This window comes from Canis lupus, chromosome 26 (assembly GCF_003254725.2).
Source record: "Canis lupus dingo isolate Sandy chromosome 26, ASM325472v2, whole genome shotgun sequence".
NCBI classification, from domain to species: domain Eukaryota; kingdom Metazoa; phylum Chordata; class Mammalia; order Carnivora; family Canidae; genus Canis; species Canis lupus.
In genome coordinates, this window is record NC_064268.1 from 10,821,840 (window position 1) to 10,845,920 (window position 24,081).

Consider the following 24,081-nt stretch of genomic DNA (forward strand, 5'->3'; position numbering starts at 1 on the left):
GTCAGGATGTCCTCTTGGGGAGATGTTGCAGGAGGGACTCATCCACTTGGGGTCATGGGACTGGAGTGTTCCTTGTGGGTAGCTGCTTGGATCTATTGTGAGAAGGGGGGTCTGGCAGGCCCCGGAATGACAGCAAGAGTAGTCAACAAGCCCAAGTGGGTGTGGGAGGGGGCAGGACCAGGGAAGTTCAGCAAAAATTTGAGAATCTTCTCTCTGGAGCTGTATTGATGGAACCCACTGGTGCGTTATGAAATCAAAAGGTTGTAACCAGATTTCTCTTGGAATGGAATGGAATGGAATGGAATGGAATGGAATGGAATGGAATGGAATGGAATGGAATAGAATAAAGTAGAGTAGAATAGAAAATACTCGCATGTATCCTACAAAGTGATCATAAGAATTGTACCAGGAACCTTTTACATCCCTTCTCCGTATGTTCAGTGGGTTTCCAGGTGAACTGGATTTCTTAGTCGCTGATGGACTTTATGCAATCCAGTCTTTCAGTGAAGGCTGGGAATTACTCAGCTTTTATTGCTCAATATTAATTCTCCAAGTATGTATCGTGGGTGTGTGTTCACAGAATTGAACAAGACACACTGGGCCCAGAGAGACGGGGAGACAGACATACGGCAAGTAAATGAGCTAAATGAACACAGTGGCTGGAGAGGGAAGTGCTGGGGTGGTGTGGCCGAGAGGGAGTGAGCAGGTCAGGGAGGACCCCTCTGAGGAGGTAACCAGATCTGAAAAAAGGCTGTTCCAGGTAGAGGCAATTCAGCGAGGCTTGGAGAACATGGCACATTCAGGGAAGGGCTAGGGGTGTGCGGTGCTGGTCAGAAGGACTAGTCAGGCAGTGGCACTGCAGGTGCAAAGAGGTGGAGGAGAGAATGTGTCCAGCAGGTTCTGGAAACCATACAAGGATGGAGGTTTCCTGCTGGAACAGTAGGGGCTGAGATTTTTCCCAAATGGGGTACAGAGCCGGATTGTGTGGGGACTTAGGGGAGCCTGGGCTTGGTGCTGCCAACATTGGGGAGCTATAGAGTGTGCTTGAGCTCAAGAGGGCTGTGGGGAGAAGAATTTCTCCTTGGAGGTGCTGTACTGATCATTGAACACGTCCTCCTGTGACCTGCTGGAACTCTGTTCTCCCCAGCCATGTGCCCCCGCCCAGTCTGTGCTGCTTCCCCTCCTCTGCCCCCTGGGAGCCTTTTGTTACCCTAAGAACTGACATTGGCCTGGCAAGGGGGGAGGTTGGAACCGTCAAGGGCTTTCTCATCCCACCCCACCCAGGCAGACCCTGCCCAGCCAGACAAGCCTGTGTCAAGGCTCCCGACCCTCTTCCCCAAGGAAGCCCAGCTGAGAATATGCTGTGTGGCTCAGAGCGGGGTGGTGGGCAGGGGGATGTGTGGGCACAGGACCCATGGAGCTGCCTCGGAATGAGGGGCGGGTCGGGTTCCTCCCGGCTGAAGCAGCTGTTGCCAGGGCACAGCCTATGGGGGGAGAGGGATGGGGGTCTCCAAGGAGCCCTGCAGCCAGCCCCCCAGGCCTCACCCTGGTCCCCCCGTACCCCAGAGCCCTCATGGCCCTCCTCACGGTCTCTTAGGCTCTGTGTTCATGTGTCCAGTTTCCTTTGTGAGGACACTGGTCATAGGCTAGGCTCCCACACACAATGTCATTAGACTTCATTCCAGTCCCCTTTGCAGGAACCCCGTCTCCAAAGGAGGGACTGGGAGTAAGGACCTCAACATCGGAGTTCTAGGAGGACACAATTCAGCTGATAATAGGGTCCCTGTGTCTGGCTCTCTGTGTCTCTGTCCATCTGTCTGTTATTGCATCCCTCCACCTTTCCTCTTCCTCCCTGCTCCCTTCTCGGTACTTCCTTCTGCCCCACAAGACTGACACAGACCCCGAGTCCAGGCCTTTCCTGGTTGGGTGACCTTGGGTGCATGGCTTCACCTCCCTAGCCTGTTTCCCTATCGGCCAAATGGAGCTAAGACAACTACCACTCACGTGTGCCAGCTCAGCGGGGTCCATGGCACGCAAAGCTTTAAAACTGCCCACCCCGAAGTATGATCACATCTCAGCCCTGGGTGGGGAGCAGGACAGGAGGCCCAGAGAGGGGCAGCGACTTGCCCAAGGTCACACAGCCAATGGGGCTGGAGTGTCCTCCTGGCCTGGGTATTTTTCCACTGCCCCTATGACAGGGCAGGGAGCCAGCTGGCAATCTGGGCCCGGGGGGCCACGCAGGGGTGGGGAAGATCCGCCCTGTCTCCTGAGAGGGCAGCGTCCAGCACTTTGGAACGCAGCTGTGGGGCAGACTCAGAGTTTCCACCCCACGTGGTGGAAGGGAGCGAGGGGACAGCTGCAGGCCTGTTTCCATTTACTGAGCCCGTGCTTTGTCCCAGGCTTCATCTCACAGCTTTTACATGCGCTGCCTGTCTTTGTGCCCACAGAAACCCCACTTGGCCAGTCCAATTTTCCCCACTCTTCAGGGGGAGTAACGGGGCTCCAAAAGGCTGCCACTTGCTCAGGGTCCCCCAGTTGGGAGTGTGATCCAAAATCCTCAGTCGGCAAGGGTATTGGGGGTGCCCTCCCCTCCCCTGCCTGTCCACCCCAGGGTCCCAGAGACCGGGCCCTGATGCCACAGGGTGTCAAGGAGACCCGGGGGGAGTGGATGGGCCCAACTTCAGCCTCTCCGCTCACTGTGTGACCCTAGTGAACTCATGGCCCTCTCTGGCCCCTGGCTTCTGCACCCATGAGGCGGGGCTGCTGTCCAGCACGAGGCCAGATGTCACAGTGCCGGTGTTCTCAAGCCTGCACGCACCATCTGCATCACCCGTCAGCAGTGGGAAGGGGTTCTTCTCCTTCCATCCCTAGCAGACTCGCACCCCACACCAACCTGAGTAGTGCCACAGAGGTGCCCTGAGTGGCATTTCCCTACCTCTGGTTCTCAGTGAGCCTGAGAACCTCTTCCCATTTGCTGGCTGCTGTGGTTCCTTCTTTTGCCAATTACCTGTTTATTCCTTTTGTTTGTCCTTCTCTTGGGCAATTTATTGCTTCCTTATTGATTTGTACACATTCCTTATGCATTAGGGGCATTAACCCTTTAGCTGTCATCTTTCTATCTGTCACAGTTTGCTGTTTCTTTTGACCTTCTCTATAGCTTACCTGTTTTTAAATGAATTAACCCATATATATTGAGCAACTACTGTGTGCCAGGCCTTGTCTGGGGCCCTAGAGATGCAATGATGAACAAAGTAGATAATCCCTACCCTCTTGGAACCACAGTCTAGTGAGAGATGAATAATAACCTTTTTTTTTTTTTTTTTTTTTTTTTTTTTTTTTTTTTTGATGAATAATAACCTAAATAAAGAAATCCTGGAATGTGGTCCAGAGAGGAGTAACTGCTGCAGAGGGAAAATAAAGAGTGGAAGACACATAAGGGCTGATGAGAGTGATGTAATTTTAAATAAAGAGGTCAGAAGAGGTTACTTCACTGAGGATCAAATGTTTGAGCAAAGACTAAAGGAGGTTAAGAAGTAAGCCATGCAGAGAACTGGGGAAGGAGCATTCCAGATAGAGGGAACAGCTTGTGCAAAGGCCCTGAGGCAGGAGCAGACCTGGTATGTTTGAGGAGGTCAGTATGGCTGGAGAGGCTGCAGAGGGTATGTAGTAGGTGCGGGGGCGGGGTGGTCAGAGATGAAATGGGGCCAGTCCTCTAGGGCCCTGAGGCTGCGGGGGGGACTTTGGCTTTTATTCCCAGTAAAATGGAAGCCAGCAAGGTTGTCAGCTGGAGAGAGACTGGTGTGATTCTGCTGTAACAGGTCCCCTCTGGATATTGAGAATATGCCGCAGGTGAGGCCAAAGCAGGAGGCAGGAACCCATCTTGGGGTGGGCTTTGATGTTGTAGGTGTATTTGGGTGTTTTCCTCCCATTTTTTTTTACTTTCCACCACCAATGATTGTACGTTTTTATTTTAAAGAATTCATATTCTGTTCTCCAGTGCTTTAATAGACATTACATTTCAATGCTGCGAAAACAACAAAGTACTGAACAGTACAACATGACAAGTCTCACCGTCAGTCACCTCACCTCACGTGTCTCCGTGGGCCTGTTGCCTGTCCACCCTCCCCCTTTTCCTGGCTTCACTGGGGTGCAGTCTCTGCTCCCTCCCCCAGGCGCCTCACCACAAGGTCAAACCAAACACCACCACGGCCCCAGACCTGAAGCACTTCCTGCCCTGCTCCCTGGGAGGCCAAACCACACACTCCTGTCTGCATGTGGCTGCCCTGGGCCGTGGGAACCGCCAGCCTGGCCCTCCCCTGCCAGGGTTCCCCTGAGAGAGCACTGCTCTGGGGGGTTGGGAGCCCAGGGGGTTGAAGGAGAGTGAGGCTGAGCCCCCAGGCCTCTGGATACATCTGGCCCTAAGTGGCCACCACCCCTCAAAAAGTGTCTGTAGGGGACTTTTGCACCCGTTATTCCCTAGGAGTGGACAGGGGCAGGGATGAGAGGTCCCATTTGACAGAGGGGAAACTGAGACCCATAGAGGCTCAGCGGTTTGTCCAGGCAGAAAGGGGGAATGAGCAAAGGCCTCCACACAGTGGCTGTGATTGGCCTGTAGGTTTTGCCGGGCCCCTGGGGCACCCTGGAGTTCACCGTGATGTCCTTGGCCTGCAAGCCCTGGGAGAGAGTAGGAGTGGGGACTTGGCTGGCCCCAGGACTGTGGGGGTCAGGGGTCAGGTACGGGTGCAGGGGGCACTGAATGGGGGTGGGGGAGGGGCGCAGACCCAAGGAACATGGAGCCTCTCCAGGTGCTGTTCCTTGCGCCTCTCCCCTGACGTGGCACTCTCACTACTGCCCTCTCCTCACCCACTTGGACCCAACTGACTGAGGCTGGAGCCTCCCAAGGGCCTCCAGAGGACCACAGGGTAAGTGTCAGGTGTCCGGAGGACCCTTGAGGCCAATCGAGGGACCTGGAACCCATCATCAGAGAATGTGACATGTCTGGTAGGGGTGGAAAGGAAAGCCAGATGTGGGCAGAGAGATGGAAACTCAGCTGGCCTAAAGGGAATGTCCATGTGTCTTCCTTCTTCCCCGGGGTCCTGAACTTCCCTTTATACCTGGGATAGAGAGAGGCAGCCAGAGCAGGCAGATGGGTCCACTTGCATAGCTTCTCATACAGCCTGGGCCTGAGCCACCTTCAGGGTCCAGGTCAAAAACTTCAGCCTACCTGTAGGGTACAGTGGGCTCGGAAAGCTTGCTCAACTCCAGGTGCCCCACAGATCAGCCTGATGGGGTCAGCCCTGGCCTCTGACTCAGAAACTCCGGGAACCAGTGCCAACTGCACCACTAACCAGCTGGGTGACCTTTGTGAAGTCACTTCCCTTTTCTTGGCCGTAGTCCCATCATCCATATAACAAACGACAAACAGATTCCATCTCATGCACCATCTCTGCTTGAATGGTTACATCTTCCTGGAGCGCTCTTGAGGAGGAGTCTGAAGTTGCATTTTTGGCTCAGTAGAAAGGAGTGCTGGGATTGATTGGCGATGCCTGCCATGGGTGGAGGATTGGCAGTAGTACTATGTATGCCATGTATTTGCTATTCCTGCTTCAACCTTGTCTCTGGGGGGACATTTGGTATTAGAACTGCAGTTTCTAAGGGCACCATGGGTCCTCTGAAGGGACCACAGAGCTAGCAGGCCAATTTCTCCTTTGGTTCCATCCTCCATTCAGTACTTCCTGAGAACCCATTTGCGTGGAGTTTCAGCCACAATCCTGGGGTCATAGGGCTGGTTCAGACACATTTCTAGAAGCTCACAATCTGGCAGAAGAGATAGAAGTGGAACCACACAATCAGAAAGCAAGATATGATGTCTGTATCCTAAAAAAAAAAAAAAAAAAAGAAAGAAAAAGAAAAGAAAGATTGTCCCTTGGGAACTAAAAGGGGGTGGCTATGAATCCACTTAAGGTAGATCAGAAATGTCCTCATGAAGACAGTGGCCTTTGAACCTGTCTTCAAAGGATAGATGTGAATTAGAAATAGACAGTATGGATAGGAGGAACAGTGTGGCAGAGGTGCCCAGGCAGGGAAAGAGTAGGGAACAGTGTGAGGAATAGCAGCTTGGAAAATCTTGCATTATCTCATCCTGCCTTTGAACATTGCCTTCCAGCCGGTGCAGACATGAAGCATCTCTGCTTTTTCTTGGCAAGAAGGAAAGCCAAACGCCCCATCCTTTTTTCCCAGACTAGTCCCAGGGGTTTTTCTCTCAGACACAGCCTCCTATATGGTCCTCTAAGCCATGGTGAGGGAACTTAGTTGGTGTAGCATGGCTAAGAGCACAGACTTTGGAGTCTGACAGCCTGGGCTGGAGTCCTGGCTCTACCACTGAACAATCACTTCACCTCTTTGATGAGATGTCACAGACTTTGGGGAATGATTAGATGAGGGAGTGAAGCATGACAGCAGCGTTGGGCTCATGGTGAGTGCCTGGAATATTTGACCACGGAGAACACCCCACTCTATATGTGGCACATTTACTAAGACAGTTGTGTGCAATGCCTGGGTTGCCCAAAACCTCACCATGGAACCTCTGCCCCAAGTGGGATGTGGAGCATTTCTGGAATTTCTCAGGGAAAGTTTGCATGGGTTGTTGCGCAGGATGCCGACTTAGCGTGAGTGCTGGCAGAGAAGCTCCAGGGCACTAAAGGCTGCAGACAGTGTTTCTCTGGGACCGCTGCTTCAAGGCTCACTTCAAATGTGCAAAGAACACATGGGGAGAGTGTGCCTGAGCATGTGCATGGGAGTCATCTGCTCAGAATGTTTTCACGATATTCAGGCTTCCTTCATACATGCAACAAGTGTTTATCAAACACCTGCTATGTGCTATAAATAGGGTTGTAGCCAGATGGTCAAGGAAGGTCTCTCTGATGAGGTGGCATTTGCAACAGAGACCTAGGTGAGCCATTCAGCATCTGGAGGGAAAGCCTTCAGGTAGAGGGTACAGCAGCTACAAAGGCCTTGACAGGGGACCATGCTCAGTGGGTTAGAGCCACAGCAGATGTGTCCAGAGGAGAGAGATGGAGGGGGTAGGATATGAGGTCACAGAGGCAGGAAGGGCCTGGTCAGACCAAAGACTTTATAATCAGGTCATGGTCAGTGCTAAGACAATCAATCAATTGATAAGGTAATGAAAAAACAAAGATTTCTCTGGAGTAAAATGGTAGGGAAGGTCTCTGATAAAGTGACATTTGAGCAGAAATCTGTGTTAAGTGAGGGATCAAAGTATGAAGACATCTGGGAAAGAGCATTCTGGGAGAGATCAGCAAGTGCAAAGGCCCTGGGGTGGGAATATGGCTGGCATGTTCAAGGAATAGCACAAAGATCAGGGAGGCTGTAATAGAATGAGTGAGGGGTGAGCACAAGGAAATGGAGTTCAAGGGATAGATACTGGCTATCTCATATAGGGTAAGGAAGTTGGATTTTACCCTGAGCAAGGTAGTAGTATCTGTGTGGGGTTGAGGGCAGAGGAAGAACAGGACTCGAAGCAGAGGTGGGAAAGGCAGCAGGAAAACCAGTGTGGCAGTGGGACCCATCTCCACCCTGGGGTAGCCAGGCCTGGCTTCTGGTCAGAGCAGATCTCAAGGGGGCCTGATGGCTTCCTCCTACCCGTTGCCAGGCTGGGCCCCAAGAGGGTGGAGCAGAGAGTGCAGGCCGGCCCCCCTTCCGGGAGGCCTGCGGGCAGCAGACTCCTGTCCAGGGCAGGAGGATGTTCTCGCTGACTCGGAGGAAACAGCGCATCCCACATCAAAAGGGGGCCCCGGGTGGCTCCCACGCTCGGGCATCGTGGGAACCCTGCTACCCTGGGTTCTCTCAGGGGGCTTGCAGACTGAGAGAGGCTGGGGGTTGCCTTCAGACTGTTCCCAGCTCATGATGAGTAAATAAAAAACAGCCCCACTGTCACACCCTATCCACAACCTTCCCAGGAGCAAGACTAATTTTTGTAAATCGGGCTCTGTGGTTTTTAAGGGCTGCCAGAAATTGTAGGGCAGCTGAGATTTAGAAACCTCCCTTCTGAGGTGCCCCCCTGCCTACATCCCAGGCCAAAGACTCAGCAAGACTGCGGCCATGAGCTGGACCAGATGCTGGGCATTAGAGAGACCTGGGGTGGCCAACTGTCCTCACTGATTGGTAGAGGCTGTCCTGAGGATTCTGTTCAGCTCGACAGTGCTGTGATGGATTAGTAATGTCTGCCACAGGTAGGCAACAAGAGGTAGTGATTTGCACGCTAAATATTGTTCTTGCCATCCATTTTACAGATGGCTCTGGAGAAAAGGAAGGATTTTTTTTCCCCATGATACAGAGGGGAAGGAAGGAGTTGGGGGACATCTAGAAGTATTGAGAGCCTCAGCAGTGTGTCTATACTAGAACTCTTTTGAAGAACAGGGTAGGGAAGAGGAGAAGCTTGAGTTACATGCCCCTTTGCTTTCCTATAAGAGTATGGGAAGGGATGGGGTTAGGTGATACCCCACAGGAAGGTCCTGGAGGATTATGATAGACCCCGAGAGGTCAGATGGAAACTCAGCCCCATCTCTTGGGTCCCAGCAGGCTGCTAGAAGGAGAAAATCCTTCTCCACTCACACCCCTGCACCAAACTTTTGTATGTTTCAACTCACTGAACCCTCACAAGGCTTTATCCCCATTACAGATGGGGAAAGTGAGGCACAGCATCTTTCCCCACACACACCTCAACTGACCAGGTGCCGGGGGCCTGCCCGCCAGTAGCACCTCCCTCAGTTCAGTGGCTCAGGTCACTGAAGTGTTCGATGAGCCTGACATCTGCTCCAGACACTCCCCACACTCTTGGAGGGGTCTGGGAGGAGTGCTGCAGTAGACCCACATTAGGCCTGTGTTGCCAAGCAGTCAGAGCGGAGAGGTTGTGTGCAGTGCATGTGTGCATATGACTCTATGCAAAGTGTGGACCTCCCCAGCCAAGCATCTGTCGGTGTGTGGGAGTGTGGGAGTGTGGGTCACAGCATGTCTGTGTGTCCCATGTACGGTGCGAACATCTGCATGTGTCCCCATGTGCAGTGGGTGGCTGCATGAGCTGGCTTCCCTGCTCCAAGCAGATGCCCTTACAGTGTGTGCATGGGTGTACCTGTGTGTGGTGTGTTCCCCGATGTGTGTGTGGATGTGTTTATATGGTGTTTTCCATGCAGAAGTGCGTGTATGTGTGTGTGTGTGTCTGTCTGAATTTCTGTATGTTCATGACTGTGTTCCCTGAGATGCTTCTGTGTGTATCTCTGTATATATGTATGGTATGTGTTCCCTAGTGTGCTGATGTGTTTGTGTGCTTGTGTGTCTGCGTGCAAATGTGTGTGGCATGTTCCCCAAGTGCATGTATTCTGTATCTGTGTATGGAGAATGAGCTTCCTGAGATATGTGTGTGCATGTATCTGGGGTGGTATGTCTGTGTGTCTGTGTGTGTGATGTGGGGAGGTGCCTGTTTGCTCACTGTTCTCCACGTCGTATGTATCTGTCTCTGTGTACTTGTGTGTGTATGGAGATATAGCACCTGTTCCCCTGGAGTGTGTGTGTGTGTGTGTGTGTGTGTGTGTATCCACTGCAGCTGCACCCAAGCCTGCCAAGCATACCGTTTGCTTTAAAGATGCTTCCCAGCCGGCTGCCCAGTAGCGACTGTGCCTGCCAGGGGCAGGTGACCAGGCAGCACTGGCCGGGCTCAGACCTCAGGCGGGCAGACGGGATTGTGGCAGCAACTTCTCCAGCTGTCCCTGCCCCCATCCCTTCCTGCACCCCCTCCTGGCACATCCCCCAAGCCCTTCTGGTCCCCCTGGCTTTGAGAACACTCCTCTTCATCGAGACATATCCATCCAGCACTCCATGCCCGTCAACAGCCAGACCTTATCACCTACGTAACCAAGCGCTGAAGTCATGAGGACTCAGGCAGGCACAGTGTACAGATGGCCACAGACCTTCTCATTCAGCCCTTCCAGCAGCCCTGTGGGTGAGGTATTATATTATCCCCATTTCACAGGTGAGGGAATCGAGGGTCACAGAGGTGAAGTGACTTGCACAAGCTTGTCGGTAATACTTTCATGGTTTCCTCTCCCAGGTGAGAAAACCTGGATTTGGAAAACCTGGATTTATCATTGCTAATCACATTTCCTTATGCAAGACTTATCAGAGCCTTCCGTGTACTCGTAGATGTTGTGAATTTTCAAGGAGACAGTGAAGTGTTTCATACCTTACTTGATCCCTGAGTGCCTCTTTCCCACAACCATTTATGGGGACGAGGGCTCCATATAGCAAACTTGGGAGAAATGCTGAAATGGCTGCATTACTAATAGCTGGGCTTCAGGCACAGTGGCCAGCGAAAGGGGGCGGTTGGCCGGCAAGCTCTCAAAGAGAGGCCAGCTGAGGGGTGGGGAAGAGTCTGTACTGAGTCCAGGGGTCCATTACGTCATAACTGGGGCAGAGGTCCCTGTCACACCCTACCCCATGATAGAAGGATGTCTGTGTCACCGGTGATCATTCCAAGTGCCGGGGACAGGCCACAAGGACGGCCGAGTACGTCCAGGAGCCAGAAGGAAGGCAGGATCCCCTGATGTGTGTGGGGGGCTGAGTCCAGCCGCGGCCTCTCTTCTCCCCTCAGGGTCCCCGCGCTCCCGGTGAAGAACTTGAATGGTACCGGGCCGGTCCACCCGGCCCTGGCAGGTGAGAGCCAGCCCTGAGGGACGGAAGGCGGGGCCCGCGGGGAGTTGGCCCCACCTGTAGCCCGTGGCTCCGCCCCTGGGCGGGGCCGGTGGGCGGGGCCCGAGGGAGACACGCCTCTCGGCGGCCCCGCCCACCCGCCCGGGGCCGAGCGGGGGGCGGGGCTTGGGACGAGGCCTCCGGCGCCCGCCCATTGGCGGGAGGCCCGGGGGGCGGGGCCGGGGCCGGGGCCGGGAGGACGCCCCGCCCCTGACGGCCCTGCCGCCCCGCCGCCCCCTCAGGGATGACCGGAATCCTGCTGTGCGCGGCCGGCTTGCCCGTGTGCCTCACGCGAGCCCCCAAGCCCATTCTGCACCCGCCGCCCGTGAGCAAGAGCGACGTCAAGCCCGTGCCCGGCGTGCCCGGGGTGTGCCGCAAGACCAAGAAAAAGCACCTCAAGAAGAGTACGCCCTCCGCGCCGACCCTGACCCCACTGACCTAACCCTGACCCCAGCCTCTCAACCCCTCAACTCCAGCTTGTTCTTAGGACTTAGAACTCCACCTCCACCTCCTGGTCTCAGCTCCCTTTCCCCTGATCCCCTCTGCCACCAACTCCGATTGCGGCAACCGCTGACAGGTGACTCCTGCCAACCCCACTCTGACTCCTGACCCCATCCTGAGCCACGCCCTGAGGGGGAGACTCTGGGCACCCTCGAGCACACCCCGCTGTGTCCTTGCAGGTAAGAACCCCGAGGATGTGGTTCGAAGGTACATACAGAAGGTGAAGAACCCACCCGATGAGGTGAGCCCCCACTGGAGGGCCCTGGGGCCTGCGGCCTGGGCAGAGGGCGTGAGCCTCGCCTCCCCAGCCCCTGACCTCCCATCCTCTCCCCCCCCCCCCCCCGCGGGCCTGTGTGTTACAGCCTCTCCTCCCAGTCCTGGGCTTGCTTTTTCTCCCTTACGCAAGGTCTTCTGATAAACGGAAATGCCTCAAGTTCATAGAAGCCTATCAGTCTTCTGACCATGGACAGTTTTTGCATCCGATTTTCACCGATATTTTCCATGCAATGTTTAAGTTCTGGCTCTGATGGTTAAGCGTTGAATCCCTCTGGAGGGGTGTGAGGCAGCCCCGTCTTCCTCTGCCATGCATCTGCACTGGCCCAGGGGGCTGTCCTCTCCCTTAGCCAAGTGCGCCCAGGAGGTGGGGCAGCCTGCCTCCACTGGGGGCCTGGGGGCCCAGCCCCGCCCAGGGGTAGCGCTGACCCGAGGGCGTCCTGCCCTGGCCAGTCCTCAGTCTCCCCTGTGCCCCCGCAGGACTGCACCATCTGCATGGAGCGCCTGGCCACAGCATCGGGCTACGAGGGCGTGCTTCGGCACAAGGGTGTGCGGCCCGAGCTCGTGGGCCGCCTGGGCCGCTGCGGCCACATGTACCACCTGCTGTGCCTCGTGGCCATGTACTCCAATGGCAACAAGGTGAGTGGAGCTGGGGGGTGGGCGGGGGGGGGGGAGCACAGGCAGAGGGGCGGGGCCAGGATGCCTGGGGGCCTCACCGCCAGCCTCCCTGCGCCAGGATGGCAGCCTGCAGTGCCCCACCTGCAAGGCCATCTACGGAGAGAAGACAGGCACTCAGCCGCCCGGGAAGATGGAGTTCCATCTCATCCCCCACTCGCTGCCGGGCTTCGCTGACACCCAGACCATCCGCATTGTCTACGACATCCCCACAGGCATCCAGGTGGGCACCCCACCCCCCGCATGCCACCCCCCACCCCTGACCTCAACTTCTCTGAACCCTGCAGAGGCCCCTCACACCTGTCCGTGGTTCAAGCCCCCACCGCCCTCCCCACAGGGCCCTGAGCACCCCAACCCAGGCAAGAAGTTCACCGCGAGAGGCTTCCCGCGCCACTGCTATCTGCCCAACAACGAGAAGGGCCGGAAGGTGGGTGCCCTGAGGGTGCAGGGGTGCGGGAGCAGGCCAGGGTCCCCCTAACCCGCAATCCCTGTTTCCTCCCTGCACCAGCATCGATCACTACCTCCCAGGGCTTGTCCAGCCCTGCTGGTTGCTTCACACACATTTCATTTCCAGCTTGGTGAGGTCAAGGTCTTGACCCCTGAGAAGCCTCAGACAGGGCAAGTAACCTGCCCAAGGTCACACGGCTAGTAAGTGGGAGAGACTGGATTTCAACCCAGGCAGTCCATCCACGCTCTTCACCATCACACTCTGGCTTGTCCGCTTCACTTTTTGTTTTTCAAGAGAAGCCAGGCGTTCTGATTTTCATGTGACATCTCCAGATTTTTGAATATTGCCTAAGAAGTCACCAAATGGCTATCTAGTGAACCAAACACAGCTGAGGGTCTTCAAGTGGAGACCCAGATGAGAGAGGCAGATGATCTGCAAAGAGCTATTACTGGGAGTCCATCTAAGGAAACGGCCAAGCTGGGCGGCCACTGGGAACGCTGCAGGGCACAGAGGGCAGCTGAGGGAGCCACAGCGTGGCCAGGGAAGGAGGGAGGCTAGGCTGGAGGGGCTCGGGCCACTCACCCACATGCCCATCCTGGTGCCCACCCGCCAGGTGCTGAGGCTGCTCATCACCGCCTGGGAGCGGAGACTTATCTTCACCATCGGTACTTCCAGCACCACGGGCGAGTCAGACACCGTGGTGTGGAATGAGATCCACCACAAGACCGAGTTTGGATCCAACCTCACAGGCCATGGCTACCCGGATGCTAGCTACCTAGACAATGTGCTGGCTGAGCTCACAGCCCAGGGTGTATCCGAGGCTGCAGCCAAGGCCTGAGGCCCAAGGCTGCCCGCCTTCCCTCTTGCTTGGCCCCTGGTCTGGCACTTGCCTCCCTCCGCCAGGTGTGTCCTGGTGGCCCCAGTTCAGGGCTGGGGAGGAGCCTGTGATAGCCAGAAGCATTCTGGGGATTTGGCTGGTGGGAGTTGGAATGATAGGAGGATGGCAGGCCAGCCAGCTCCGACTTGTAGCTCCCTGAGAGGGTGGCCAGGAGAGTACCAGGAACCACAGCAGCCTCCCTACCAAAAAGACAGAGCCCCACCCCCTCACGCAAACACACGTGTCCTATTGAACACATGCACGCACACCCACGTGCCTCTACTTACCCCCAAACTGGGGGGGAAGAGACAGAAGACCCCTGTGATACTCCATCCGGATTCCCATCTGTGTCTCTATCACATCTGTACAGGCTTGTCAGCAAGCAGGATTCAGGTCATACACCTGCGGGCCCGCTGGGGTTAGGGGGGAAAGGGGCCCTTGGGAAGCTCAGCCTCCTCCCACTTATGCCACCCACCAATGGGCAGTTGTAGGGCCTATGGGGTAGGAGCCCCAAATCAGAGCAGTTCTGCAGAGGAGCGGGCCAGAGGCAGGGGGACCAGAGGGATCTTATTTTGTGCTTGTGTCTCTTCATCCTTCTGGGATTCTGACGTCCTTCCTCTGCCTTCCCATCCCCGGGCCTTATGTCTGTCCCAGATAAAGGCACTGTTCTCCTTTCCTCCCCACCCCATCCTCTCCATCAAATCACTCCCAACATCGAGATCCAAAGGCTGGAGCTTCTGGCTTCAGGAGTAAGACGAGGAGGCCTAGCTTAGGCCAGCAGGGCTGAGAAGCAGACCGGACAGCAAAGAGTCCATTTCCCTTTCCTTGGGAGTGGGCAGTGGGGTGGCTGATGGTCTTGGCCAACCAGGGGCCTGTTGCCCAGGCAACTCACCAGCTCCGCCTCTGTTGATTGGCTGCCACGGTGGAAGACAGCCAAGATTTAAAGGGACGCCAGCGATTGCTCTTTTGAAAACCTACCAGTCCCACTGTGGGTGGAGAAATAAATGGTCTTTCTCCTCCTCACTCAGTCTTTTCCTGCCAAAGGGGGGTGGGTGGGTGACTCTGTTCCTGGGGGCCTCTGGTCCACCTCATCCAGGAGCTTGCAACAAAATATGACCCCAGGACCATTGGCCCTCTCAGCAGTGGGCAGCTGGAGATGGAGGGGTCCCCAGAATTCTCTTGGGGTAGTCAGGGAGGAGTGTGAGGGTGACAGAGGCAGACCCTCCCAGTCCTAGTCCCCAAGAGGGCAGGGCTGAAGGTGCTGTTCTGAAGCACGGCACAAGACAATGCACGCAGCTGCCCCCCGATACAGTACTGGGAACGAGGGACCTGCGCTGGGAGCTGAGAGCCTCCGGGAAGACATGAAGGAGCTAGGGGACACCGTGATCGGCTGCTTCGACCCCAGCCCCTGCCCTAAAGAAGGAGGACCCAGTCTGTCTAGGAACAGATCCAGGATCTGCAACAAGCTTCCCATCAGCTCAGCAGCATCCCAGGATGCTGGGTGGCTGCAGCTCCAGGCGACCCCTGCTGACCATCCTTGGGATCGCGCCGCATCTTTCCGGGTCCCCTTTACCTCCAGATCAGCTTTGGTTTCTGTCCCACCCTCTAGTCACACAAAACCAGAAATGAGTCCTTGGAGGCCCTTCCAGTTCTGTCAGTTGGGTGTTCCCAAACATTTTACGCTCTATGATTCATTCTCAAACAAAATCTCACCTCAAACCCTAATATACAACATTGCCCAGCCCCGTGATCATCAAATCTCATGTTATTTTTATCACCAGGGGGACCTTGTTAAAAATCCTGATCCCTGCCTCCACACTCCCTCGGATTCTGATTCAGAAAGTCTGGGTGGGGTCCTAGAATCCACATTGCTAGAAGACAACCTAGGGAGTGAGCTTTGGACCACGGTCTAAGAAAGCCCTCCCTGGCTCCCAAGCCAGCTCCGTGGACCTCAGTTTGACAACCACACATCTAGACACTCCTCATTTTATACAGCATGAAATGAGGCCAAAAGATGGGATGAAAGCCTAGCCCAAGGTTTCCCAGGCTCCAAGGGTCTGAGTCTGGGACATTGGGCTCCAAGCTTCCATTATTCCTGAGGGGAACTTGATTCTGGAAGCTTGTGGCTAAGACTCTTGGCTACGGCAGGGCTCAGGAGGATCAATGAGGTTTAACGGATTGGCAGACGTGAAAACAGGAAGGGCTGAGTCTCTTTAGTGCCTGACTGGGGCAACCAGGCCACAAAGTGTCAGGGATTCAGGTACAGTTGTATGCAGCAGCTCAGGACCAGGCTGGCCTGGTTGGTGTGGGAAGAGCCCAGTCTGGTGAGCCAAATGAGTCCCCACTCCCATCTGCCTCAGCCCAGAAACTGAGATTCATTCAGTACGAGGCCAGCTCCCTGCCAGAGGGCTTCCATGCTAAGGGCTCTGGACTTAGGGCACTGAGACTAGGAGATCTCTGGAAGCCTCCACGCTACAGTGTCAACGAGGTACAGGACAGCCCCAAGGGGCCAGGGTGTGCTGAGAAGGACCCGCTGGCTCCTTCCTCCTCCTTCCGGGCTGGTTCTGGCATCTCCTCAGTGCCCAAGGGGGCCCAGGGCCACCTTCTGCTGCTCCCGCTGCTGGAACTCCTCGTGGGCTCGGTCCAGATCTGCGAGCACCTCCAGCAGGCGGGCAGCTGCCGCTCTCTGCTGGGCCAGGGCATCAGGACAGGCCCCTACGAGGGAGACAGGGAACCACGGGGGGTCAGCCAGGCCGGACGGGTGGCTATAACCCAGACCCAATGGCTTGCTCAGGCTCCAGACTGGCCCTAGCCCTGAGAGCCCCCATACTCCATCCCATCACTCACCACACCTGCTGGTGAACTGCAAATGGGACACTCATGGGGAAGGACACAGGAGTGTGCTTGGCAAGTTGTGGGAGTGGCAGAGAAGGCAAAGAAAGGGGACCTCCTTAGCTTCTTACCTTCCATGGCCCTGGAGCCCTTCTCTGTGTCTGCCTCCGGACTTGAATCTATGCTGGGATCTTCCTGGAATTTTATCCTGGCAGTTGAAAGGGAGAAAGATAAGGTTGGTCCCTGACTCCCAATCTTGTTCACCACCCCAGAGATTCTCTTCTGGTTGCGGGAGACACCACAGGTTCCCTTCAGTCACCACCACCGCCACCCCCCCCATCATCACAGCAAATACTTAGAGTGCCAGACACTATTATTAGCCCTTCACGTGTATTAACTCATTTAATTATAACAAAAAAAATGTATCTGAGGTACGTACTTACTTGTGGCTCCATTATACAGTCCACTGAGACACAGAGAGGTAAAGTAACTTGCCCGAGGTTGCACAGCATAATAACTGTTACCACTTACTGAAAGCTGTGACCAGGCATCTACAAAACGCTTCACCTGTATTAGCTCATTTGACCCTCAGGACAACCCAATGAGGAAGATACTATTCTTATCCGTCCTTTCCCGATGAGGAAACGGAGGTACAGAGAGGATAAGCAACATGCCCAAGATCATGCAGCCAGTAAGTGGCTAGCCCAGAATTCGAAGCCTGGCAGGGCAGCTTCAGAACCCACTCGAGGAGTTGGAACAAAACTCTAGAATAGTGGGGAAACCCACCAAGAAGGAACAGGAACACATCCCAGGCCTGTGCCCATGTCTCAGGAGTCCCGACTATTAAAAGATCCAAGATCCACTTCTGCATTGGGGCCTGCCTGAGGATGCCTCCCAGTTCTCCCCTTGAGCCTGCACACCCCGCATCCGGGAGCTCAGCTGAAGCGTACGGAGAGAATGAATAAATGAACACGGCAGGCCATGCGGGGCAGCTGGCCTGGCTGGTCATAGCGGGGGAAGTGGGCCTGTTGGGGGCTCCCACCTGAGCTGGTCCCGTCCCAGGAGCAGCTGCCGATACACCATCTGGATCTCAGCGTCAGGATCCAGTGGGTCACTCCAGTCCCCCAGGGTGACGGCCGAGTGTGTGCGGCTACAACCAGCAGCTGAGGGGAACATGGCACCATCAGTACCACCTCCCCTCGCCCCTCTAGAAGCGCCCCCCCAACCGTGGCAGATGGTCGCCAAGCCCCGACCCTTCTGCCTCTAAAATCATTCTCCCAACCTACTACTTTCACCAAGCTCCACTGCCTCCACTCCCGCCCAGCAGAGCAGTGGCCTCACTCCCCCTCCAGGCTCCTCCCACAGTCCAGGCTCCAGCCACACAGACCCTTTTCAATCTTTCAGCTCTTCCTGGGCCACCACCGGGCCTTTGCTCATGCTCTCTACTCCACTTACAACACTTCCTTACCCCATCCTTGTCACCAACTTCACTGCTTAATGCCTACTCTTCTCAGGTCACAGCTAAACAGCACCTCCTCCAGTAAGCCCTCCTTGATCTCCAACTCTGGGGCTGGGTCAGAGGCATTCCCTAGAGCCTCAAAAGCCTCACCTTGGTACTCATTAAGACTATTACAATTGTCTGGTCATTCACTTGTCTGCCTCCAGAGCAAGCCTCACGCCTGTGTACCACTAGATGCCTGGCATAGTAGGTGCTTAAAAAATACCTCACATGTAATGAGCACTATGTGCTGGGCAGTGTTCTAAGTGCTTTGTGTGTTATCAACCCACTCCATCCTCGAAACAACCTAAGAAAGCAGATACTTTCATTAACCCCATTTCATGCTTGAGGAGCCTGAGGCACAGAGAGGTTGAGGAACTTGCCCCAGGTTGCACAGCCAGCCCAGGCGGAGGTGGGACACCGCTGATTGACAGGCAAGGAGGGAGGAACCTGAGCCCGCCCTGCCCCCTCACCTGAGCGCTCAGCCCGGAGGCAGCAGGTCCAGCGCGAGCTGCGGAAGGCACCGGGGTGGCAGGCGGCCAGCTTGTCCGGGTTGGGGGCGCTGGCCTTCCGCAGGGCCGACAGCCACTGGTTGAGCTCGTTCACATTCTGCAGGGATGGAGGGGCGGTCAGGGCTGGGGTGGGACCCGAGGGACGCCCTCCGCCCCATCCTGGGCGCCTCACCTTGCACTGGAGGTAGGTGGTGTGCGGCGCCCCCGCGCCGGCCTGCGTTACCACCTGCATCACGTGCGGCAGCTGGAAGGCGCCCTCGTCCACGCGCTCCACGGCGCGGATGTGCGACACCGGGATGGAGGAGCGCATCTGGGAGACAGGCCTGTCGCTGCCGGGTGGGCTGGGGGCCGGAGCGGCGGGGCCCAGGGACAGCTTTCCTTTGGGGACGAGCATCAGGGGATGTCCCCGCCACGCTCCCCGCCCCCACCCCGGAGTGGGACACTCAGAGCCTGTGTTCTCTGTAATCCGGGTGCACTACCACTGTCTCAGGCCGCGAGTCCCCGGCTCCGCCCCATCACTGCAAGGCAGCGACAACTTCCCCCGGCACCAGCTTCCATCACCATCACCCATCGGCATAGCCACCGCGGGCTCGGCAGAGGGGATGTGCTTCCCGGCACTCCACATTTATCAACCTACACACATTTCTGGGGCTGAGTCTATGTGCAGACGAGCAAACTGAGGCGCAGCAGGCTACCTGACCCTCCCGAGGTCACTCAGCTAGTGGAGCTGGGGTTGGAAACCGGGGACTGGAACTCTAGAATATCTGCTTTGCTGACGAAGTGGGAATAATAAGCAACCACACCCCTGTCCAGCCTTAGCTACTATTCACGGGTGGGCAGACACAGAAATGCGAATGTGCCAGCAGGTGCCTGAGTTGCTGTGGATTTCAATGGCAAGCTCAGGAGAACAGGGATTTTATGTCTTCTTTACTGCTGTATGTCCAGCGCCTAGAACACTGCATAGTATATAGTAGGCACTCAAAAAACGTTTGATGAATGAGTGAGCGAACCAATGCCAGCCTGCGTGTACCTACACAGCCAGGCGGAGACGTCTGAGCTAGCAGATTCAATTTTATGGGAGTAGGATAGCGCGTGGGCATAGAGCTGGGTGGGAGCACCTGAGGGCAGCTACCATTGTCCGTGTCCTGGGCATGTCCACACCTGGGGGGTGGTGTGCAGGCCACTACAGGTGCACATTCTGAAGGATGTCTGATGGTGAATGTAGGTAGTACCTGTGCCTGTCCTGTGCCCACACTGGCCCAAAGGCGTGAGCAGAGCCTGGCCTGAGACTCTGGATTGGCTACGTCCTTCCCCCATCCTGTCCTCAGTTTCCCCCTGGTTACAGAGAGGCAGTTCTACGAGGGCAACCACCACTGGAAACCCCTCCACTGTGGGCTGGAGCCCCACCTGCCACTCAGGACTCTTGGAGTAGGAGAGGGTCTCCCCGCTGAGCCAGAAGTAACGCTTCTTGAAGGCAAAGCGTGTGGCCAGGCCGGCGGGCTCCTCCTTGCGCTTCAGCAGGTAACCTTCCCGAACAATCACCGAGGGGGCCACCAGGGCCCTGGCTGGGCTCCCAGCCTCTGGGAAATGGGGAGGGGGACAGTGAACCCCTCATATCCAGGCCCAACCTGCCCTGCCCCTGTACCCTGGGCTTCTATGGCTGAGCATGAGGCAGGACGATGGACAGGACAGCCTTGTGCTACACTCCTCCAGGTATCACTGGAGGTGGGGTGAGGAGCACAAAGTAGGCCACAACAGTCCCTCTCCTGAAGCTCTGTAGACAGTGGTGCAGGCAGCCCGCAGGGTGGCATGCCTCATGAAGTCAGTCCAGGGAATACCTGTCAACTAGCCACCCTGGGGAGTCCCTCCCCAATGCCAGCCATGGGGACCCTGCTATGCCACAACCAGGGTTTCACATCTGGACAGGTTCCTCCTATGTGACTTGCATCCAACTATCTCATGCCCTGGGCCCCACACTGTGATACAGACTTAGCTCCAACTCTTCTGCTTAAAACTGTCCCACGTTCCATTTCACTGCACAGCAAAGCCCAGCCGCCTACAAAGCCCCACACAATCTGGCCCCTACCTCTCCTTTGTGCTCCCTCATTCACTCTTCTGCATTGGCTCCTCCTTGTTGCTACACCCCAGGGCCTTTGCACATGCGGTTCCCAGCCTGGAATTCTCTTCCCCGGGATCTTCATGGCTTACTTTCTGTCCTCCTTTAGGTCCTTGCTCCAAGAACACCCTACAAAGGTCATTTCTGTCCACCCTACCTAAAAGTCGGACCTGCCACCCCCACCCCAACATTCTCTTCCCTCTTTTTTCTCCTTATGCTGTCATTCCTGGACATACTACATTATATGCTAACTCATCTTGTTTATAGCCTGTGGTCCCTGCTTTGAGAGCAGGATTTCTTCTGTCTTGTCTGCTGCTGTTTCCCCAGCACCTGGAAGTGTCTTGTAAGCACTTAATAGATATTTTTTGATTGCTTGCACAGCATGCAACAGCACTCGACACATCTCCACATTGGCTGAGATGGCCTGGAGGACAGGGCCTGAGCTCTGTTCATCTCTGGGACCTAGCACAGTAGGGGCCAGGAGATGTTAGTTGACTGAGTAGCTGACCCACTGGTCCACAGTCTCAGTTCTGGGGGTGGGGTGGGGAGAGGCAGGTCCCGAGGGTCCATAGAGTGACAAGCCAGATGTGGCAGGAACAGGGGACTCACCCTCCTCCCCATCCACATCCACCAGCTGGTCCAGGAAGTGTCTCACACGTGAGATACTCTGCAGCAGGAAAGGGTGGAGGGGGGCCATCCACAGCTCCTTGCCCTGGCCCAGTTGCTGGCCCAGGTTTCCGATGCTTTGCACAGCCTGGAGCAAAGAAGCAGGGGATGCCAGAGCCGAGGTCACTGCAGGGGAAGGGCCTTCTGTGAACCCAGAACAGAGCCCCTGATTCTCAAATCAGTGCTCAATGAAAGAAGACTCGTGGCAGCATCTGCTTTGAGCAGTATTTACCCCTCCCTGTGGACAGATATGCACCCCCAGTGCCCTTATTCTGTTCCCTCTGGAGCCCGATTCCCCTCCCCAGGACTCCTGATCCTATCATGCATACTTTGGAGCCCATCGGAACCTCAAAATATGGCCACTTGGCAAAGATGGTCTAATTCATACTAAGGTATAAATGACTACTAGCCCGCTTCCTGCTTTCCTCCTGGAAGGCTTGGGTTTTCTTTTCAAGAGAAGAAATTGGAGAACATATGAATGAATGCCTTCCCATTCAGGATGGAGGGCTAATGGGTGTTTCAGACTGCTTTCTCTGAGTCTCATTTGGGTCTTCTGCAAGTTTGGCCTTCCAGCTCTATGCCTATGCTTTTCCCTGGCTCAGAACCCCCAGGATGTGGGACTCCACTTTCGGCACCTTGGCGAGGAGTAGCAGTGAGCGACTGGTCTGGGGATCCGCGTGCTGGTCCCGGAGGTCAAACAGCTTCGGGGTGAGGATGGCAGGTGCAAAGAATCGCAGGAAGAGAAAGCCACTTATGGCCAGGTACTTCACATCCTGCCAAGAGGAGCAGCGGGTGAGAGGAGCCCCCAGGAACCCACTGCCCAGATGGGGAAACTGAGGCAGCACAGACTATAGGTGGGTGGTGCAAGGGGAAGTGGGATGGGAGATGGGCCAGGAGACCATACTGGTCTGCCAAGATGGCTTTTTCTCTCTGGACCTCAGTTTCTCCACCTGGAAAATAAAGTGACAATACCAATCCTGCACAATCAGCTTGAGCCCAACATACTCAGAGTCTGCCTTGTGCCAAGCACCGTGCGAAGGGCACAGCCCTATAGACGAAGCAGCATCATATTCCCCTTTTACAGATGAGGAAGCAGAAATTCAGAGATGCCAGGCGACTTGCCCAAGGTGACACAGTTGGTGACTAGAGGCAGAATTCAATCCTGGTCTATGATTTATTGCATTATCAGCACCACACCAGATACCTCTGCATCCATTTATTTAGTACTCACCCTGGGAGGGGTTCTATCTCCGTTTTACAGAGAAGGCAACTGAAGCCCAAAGAGAGGCCACTTGCCCAAGGCCACACAGCTGTAAATGGCAGAGCCAAGACCTGAACCCAGGTAGGATTGGAACTCTCAGCTCTTCATCGCACTCTCCCTGCATCGCACTCTCCCGTGGACCACTTGCTGAGCGTCAGGAACCAGCCTGAACTAACAATCCCACGGTGTACAGCGTACGGCGTACGTATTATTTCCCTCATTTTCTGGATGAGGAAACAGGCTCAGGAGTGAACCCAGTCCAGCTGGTTCCTGAGCCTGTCCTGTGTGCGCCCCCTAGCCCCAGCCCCTGCCTCCTACAACCTGTAGAGTGCAGTGCCCCTCTGTGTGAGTGCCAGGCCTGGGCCACCTACCTGCAAGAGAGACTGGTTCCCCCAGCGCCAGCAGAGGGAACTGAGAGAGAGGGTGTGCCTTTATCCTGGGTGCATCTGGCTCTCCCCAAATCACTCCCCACCCACCTTTCACACTTGCCTAGCTATATTTAGCCCAAGAATGTGCTCCAGTATTTATTTAGGGGTTGTATTCACACTTGAGACAATACCTTCCCTGGGTGCGTGCCAGCTTCCTGCGGTACCTCTGCATTCACAGGGAGCCCTGCCAAAAGCTGGGTGCTTAACACTGTCCAGAGGGAGGGAGACTGCCCCCACTCCCACTCATCTGGGACCCTGAGCTGCCCCCAAGGCCACCGCCCCCTCGCCTGCCACATTCCAGGGTAATGTGAGTCTTTGATATGAGCTCTTCGACTTCCTCTCTTAAGAAGGAGGAACAGGTGTCAGAGCGGCAGAAAAAGGGCCGCTTTGGAATCCAGAATTCCCTGGGTTTCCATGACCCCATCCACCCTCACGGGTCTGAGAATGTCCCTGCTCCTTGCCCGTGGCCTCTGCTAACTGTGGGAGCTGAGAACAAGAGGACACTTGGGTGTCACTGATACTGGGTCCCCCACAAGGGCCAGACTGTCTAGGGAGCTGGCCTCTCCACTTCCCTGCCACAGCTGTGTCCCACTTAGCACCTCCAGCCCAGGCGAGAGCCTGGCAAAGTGGGGCGTAAATCAAGTCACGTCACAGTTTGGATGCCCAGAGCTCACTCCTAAGCGGGGCCAAAGGGGAGAAGGGAAGACCCCACTGGGAGAGTAGAGGCCTCGCTTGAAGTCCACAACCCTCAGCCAAGGCTCTTGACCTCTCTGGGCCTCTGTAAAAAGAATGCGGGGAGAGGTGTGGCATAATCAAAAGCTCTTAATTCAAGTTCTTAGGGACTAGGCCATTACCTCTCCACCATTTAGCAGATCTTAGATTCTTATTATTTATTTATTTATTTATTTATTTATTTATTTATTTATTTTAGACAGAGAGAGAGAGGCAGAGACACAGGAGGAGAGAGAAGCAGGCTCCATGCCGGGAGCCCGACGTGGGACTCGATCCCGGGTCTCCAGGATTGCGCCCTGGGCCAAAGGCAGGCGCCAAACCGCTGAGCCACCCAGGGATCCCCCAGATCTTACATTCTTCTACAAACTGAACCCCCAGTCCACATTTCTATTACCTCAGCACAACCTAAGAGCCTGATGTGAGGCCATTTGTAAGATAGGACAACAACAGCCACCTGGAAGGGATGCTGACCATTAAACTGGGGGCGCTCAGACTGGT

At 55.5% G+C, this 24,081-nt stretch overlaps 2 protein-coding genes across 6 annotated transcripts in view; one reads left to right on the forward strand and one right to left on the reverse strand.

Moving 5' to 3' along the window:
• DTX1 (deltex E3 ubiquitin ligase 1) overlaps positions 1-14,561 on the forward strand; it is a 35,631-nt gene extending 21,070 nt beyond the window's left edge. Inside the window, exons 4-10 of the mRNA XM_025474032.3 lie at positions 10,667-10,728; positions 11,007-11,168; positions 11,445-11,506; positions 12,019-12,177; positions 12,275-12,436; positions 12,551-12,640; positions 13,275-14,561. Of these exons, the coding sequence (XP_025329817.1) occupies positions 10,667-10,728; positions 11,007-11,168; positions 11,445-11,506; positions 12,019-12,177; positions 12,275-12,436; positions 12,551-12,640; positions 13,275-13,499 (922 nt within the window). The 3' untranslated portion in view covers positions 13,500-14,561. The remainder of the gene's footprint in view (positions 1-10,666; positions 10,729-11,006; positions 11,169-11,444; positions 11,507-12,018; positions 12,178-12,274; positions 12,437-12,550; positions 12,641-13,274) is intronic.
• A 626-nt stretch (positions 14,562-15,187) lies between these two features.
• RASAL1 (RAS protein activator like 1) overlaps positions 15,188-24,081 on the reverse strand; it is a 29,945-nt gene continuing 21,051 nt past the window's right edge. For 3 of the 5 annotated variants that reach the window (XM_025474026.3, XM_025474028.3, XM_025474027.3), the window contains exons 14-21: positions 21,798-21,935; positions 21,106-21,250; positions 19,788-19,960; positions 18,553-18,690; positions 18,342-18,477; positions 17,413-17,533; positions 16,502-16,578; positions 15,188-16,253 (exon numbers count right to left, since the gene is read on the reverse strand). In XM_025474026.3, coding sequence (XP_025329811.1) covers positions 16,114-16,253; positions 16,502-16,578; positions 17,413-17,533; positions 18,342-18,477; positions 18,553-18,690; positions 19,788-19,960; positions 21,106-21,250; positions 21,798-21,935 — 1,068 coding nt within the window. In that variant the 3' untranslated portion in view covers positions 15,188-16,113. Of the gene's footprint in view, positions 16,254-16,501; positions 16,579-17,412; positions 17,534-18,341; positions 18,478-18,552; positions 18,759-19,787; positions 19,961-21,105; positions 21,251-21,797; positions 21,936-24,081 lie in introns of those variants that run through there. The other 2 variants (XR_004809479.2, XR_007406105.1) reach the window with 2 other exon arrangements.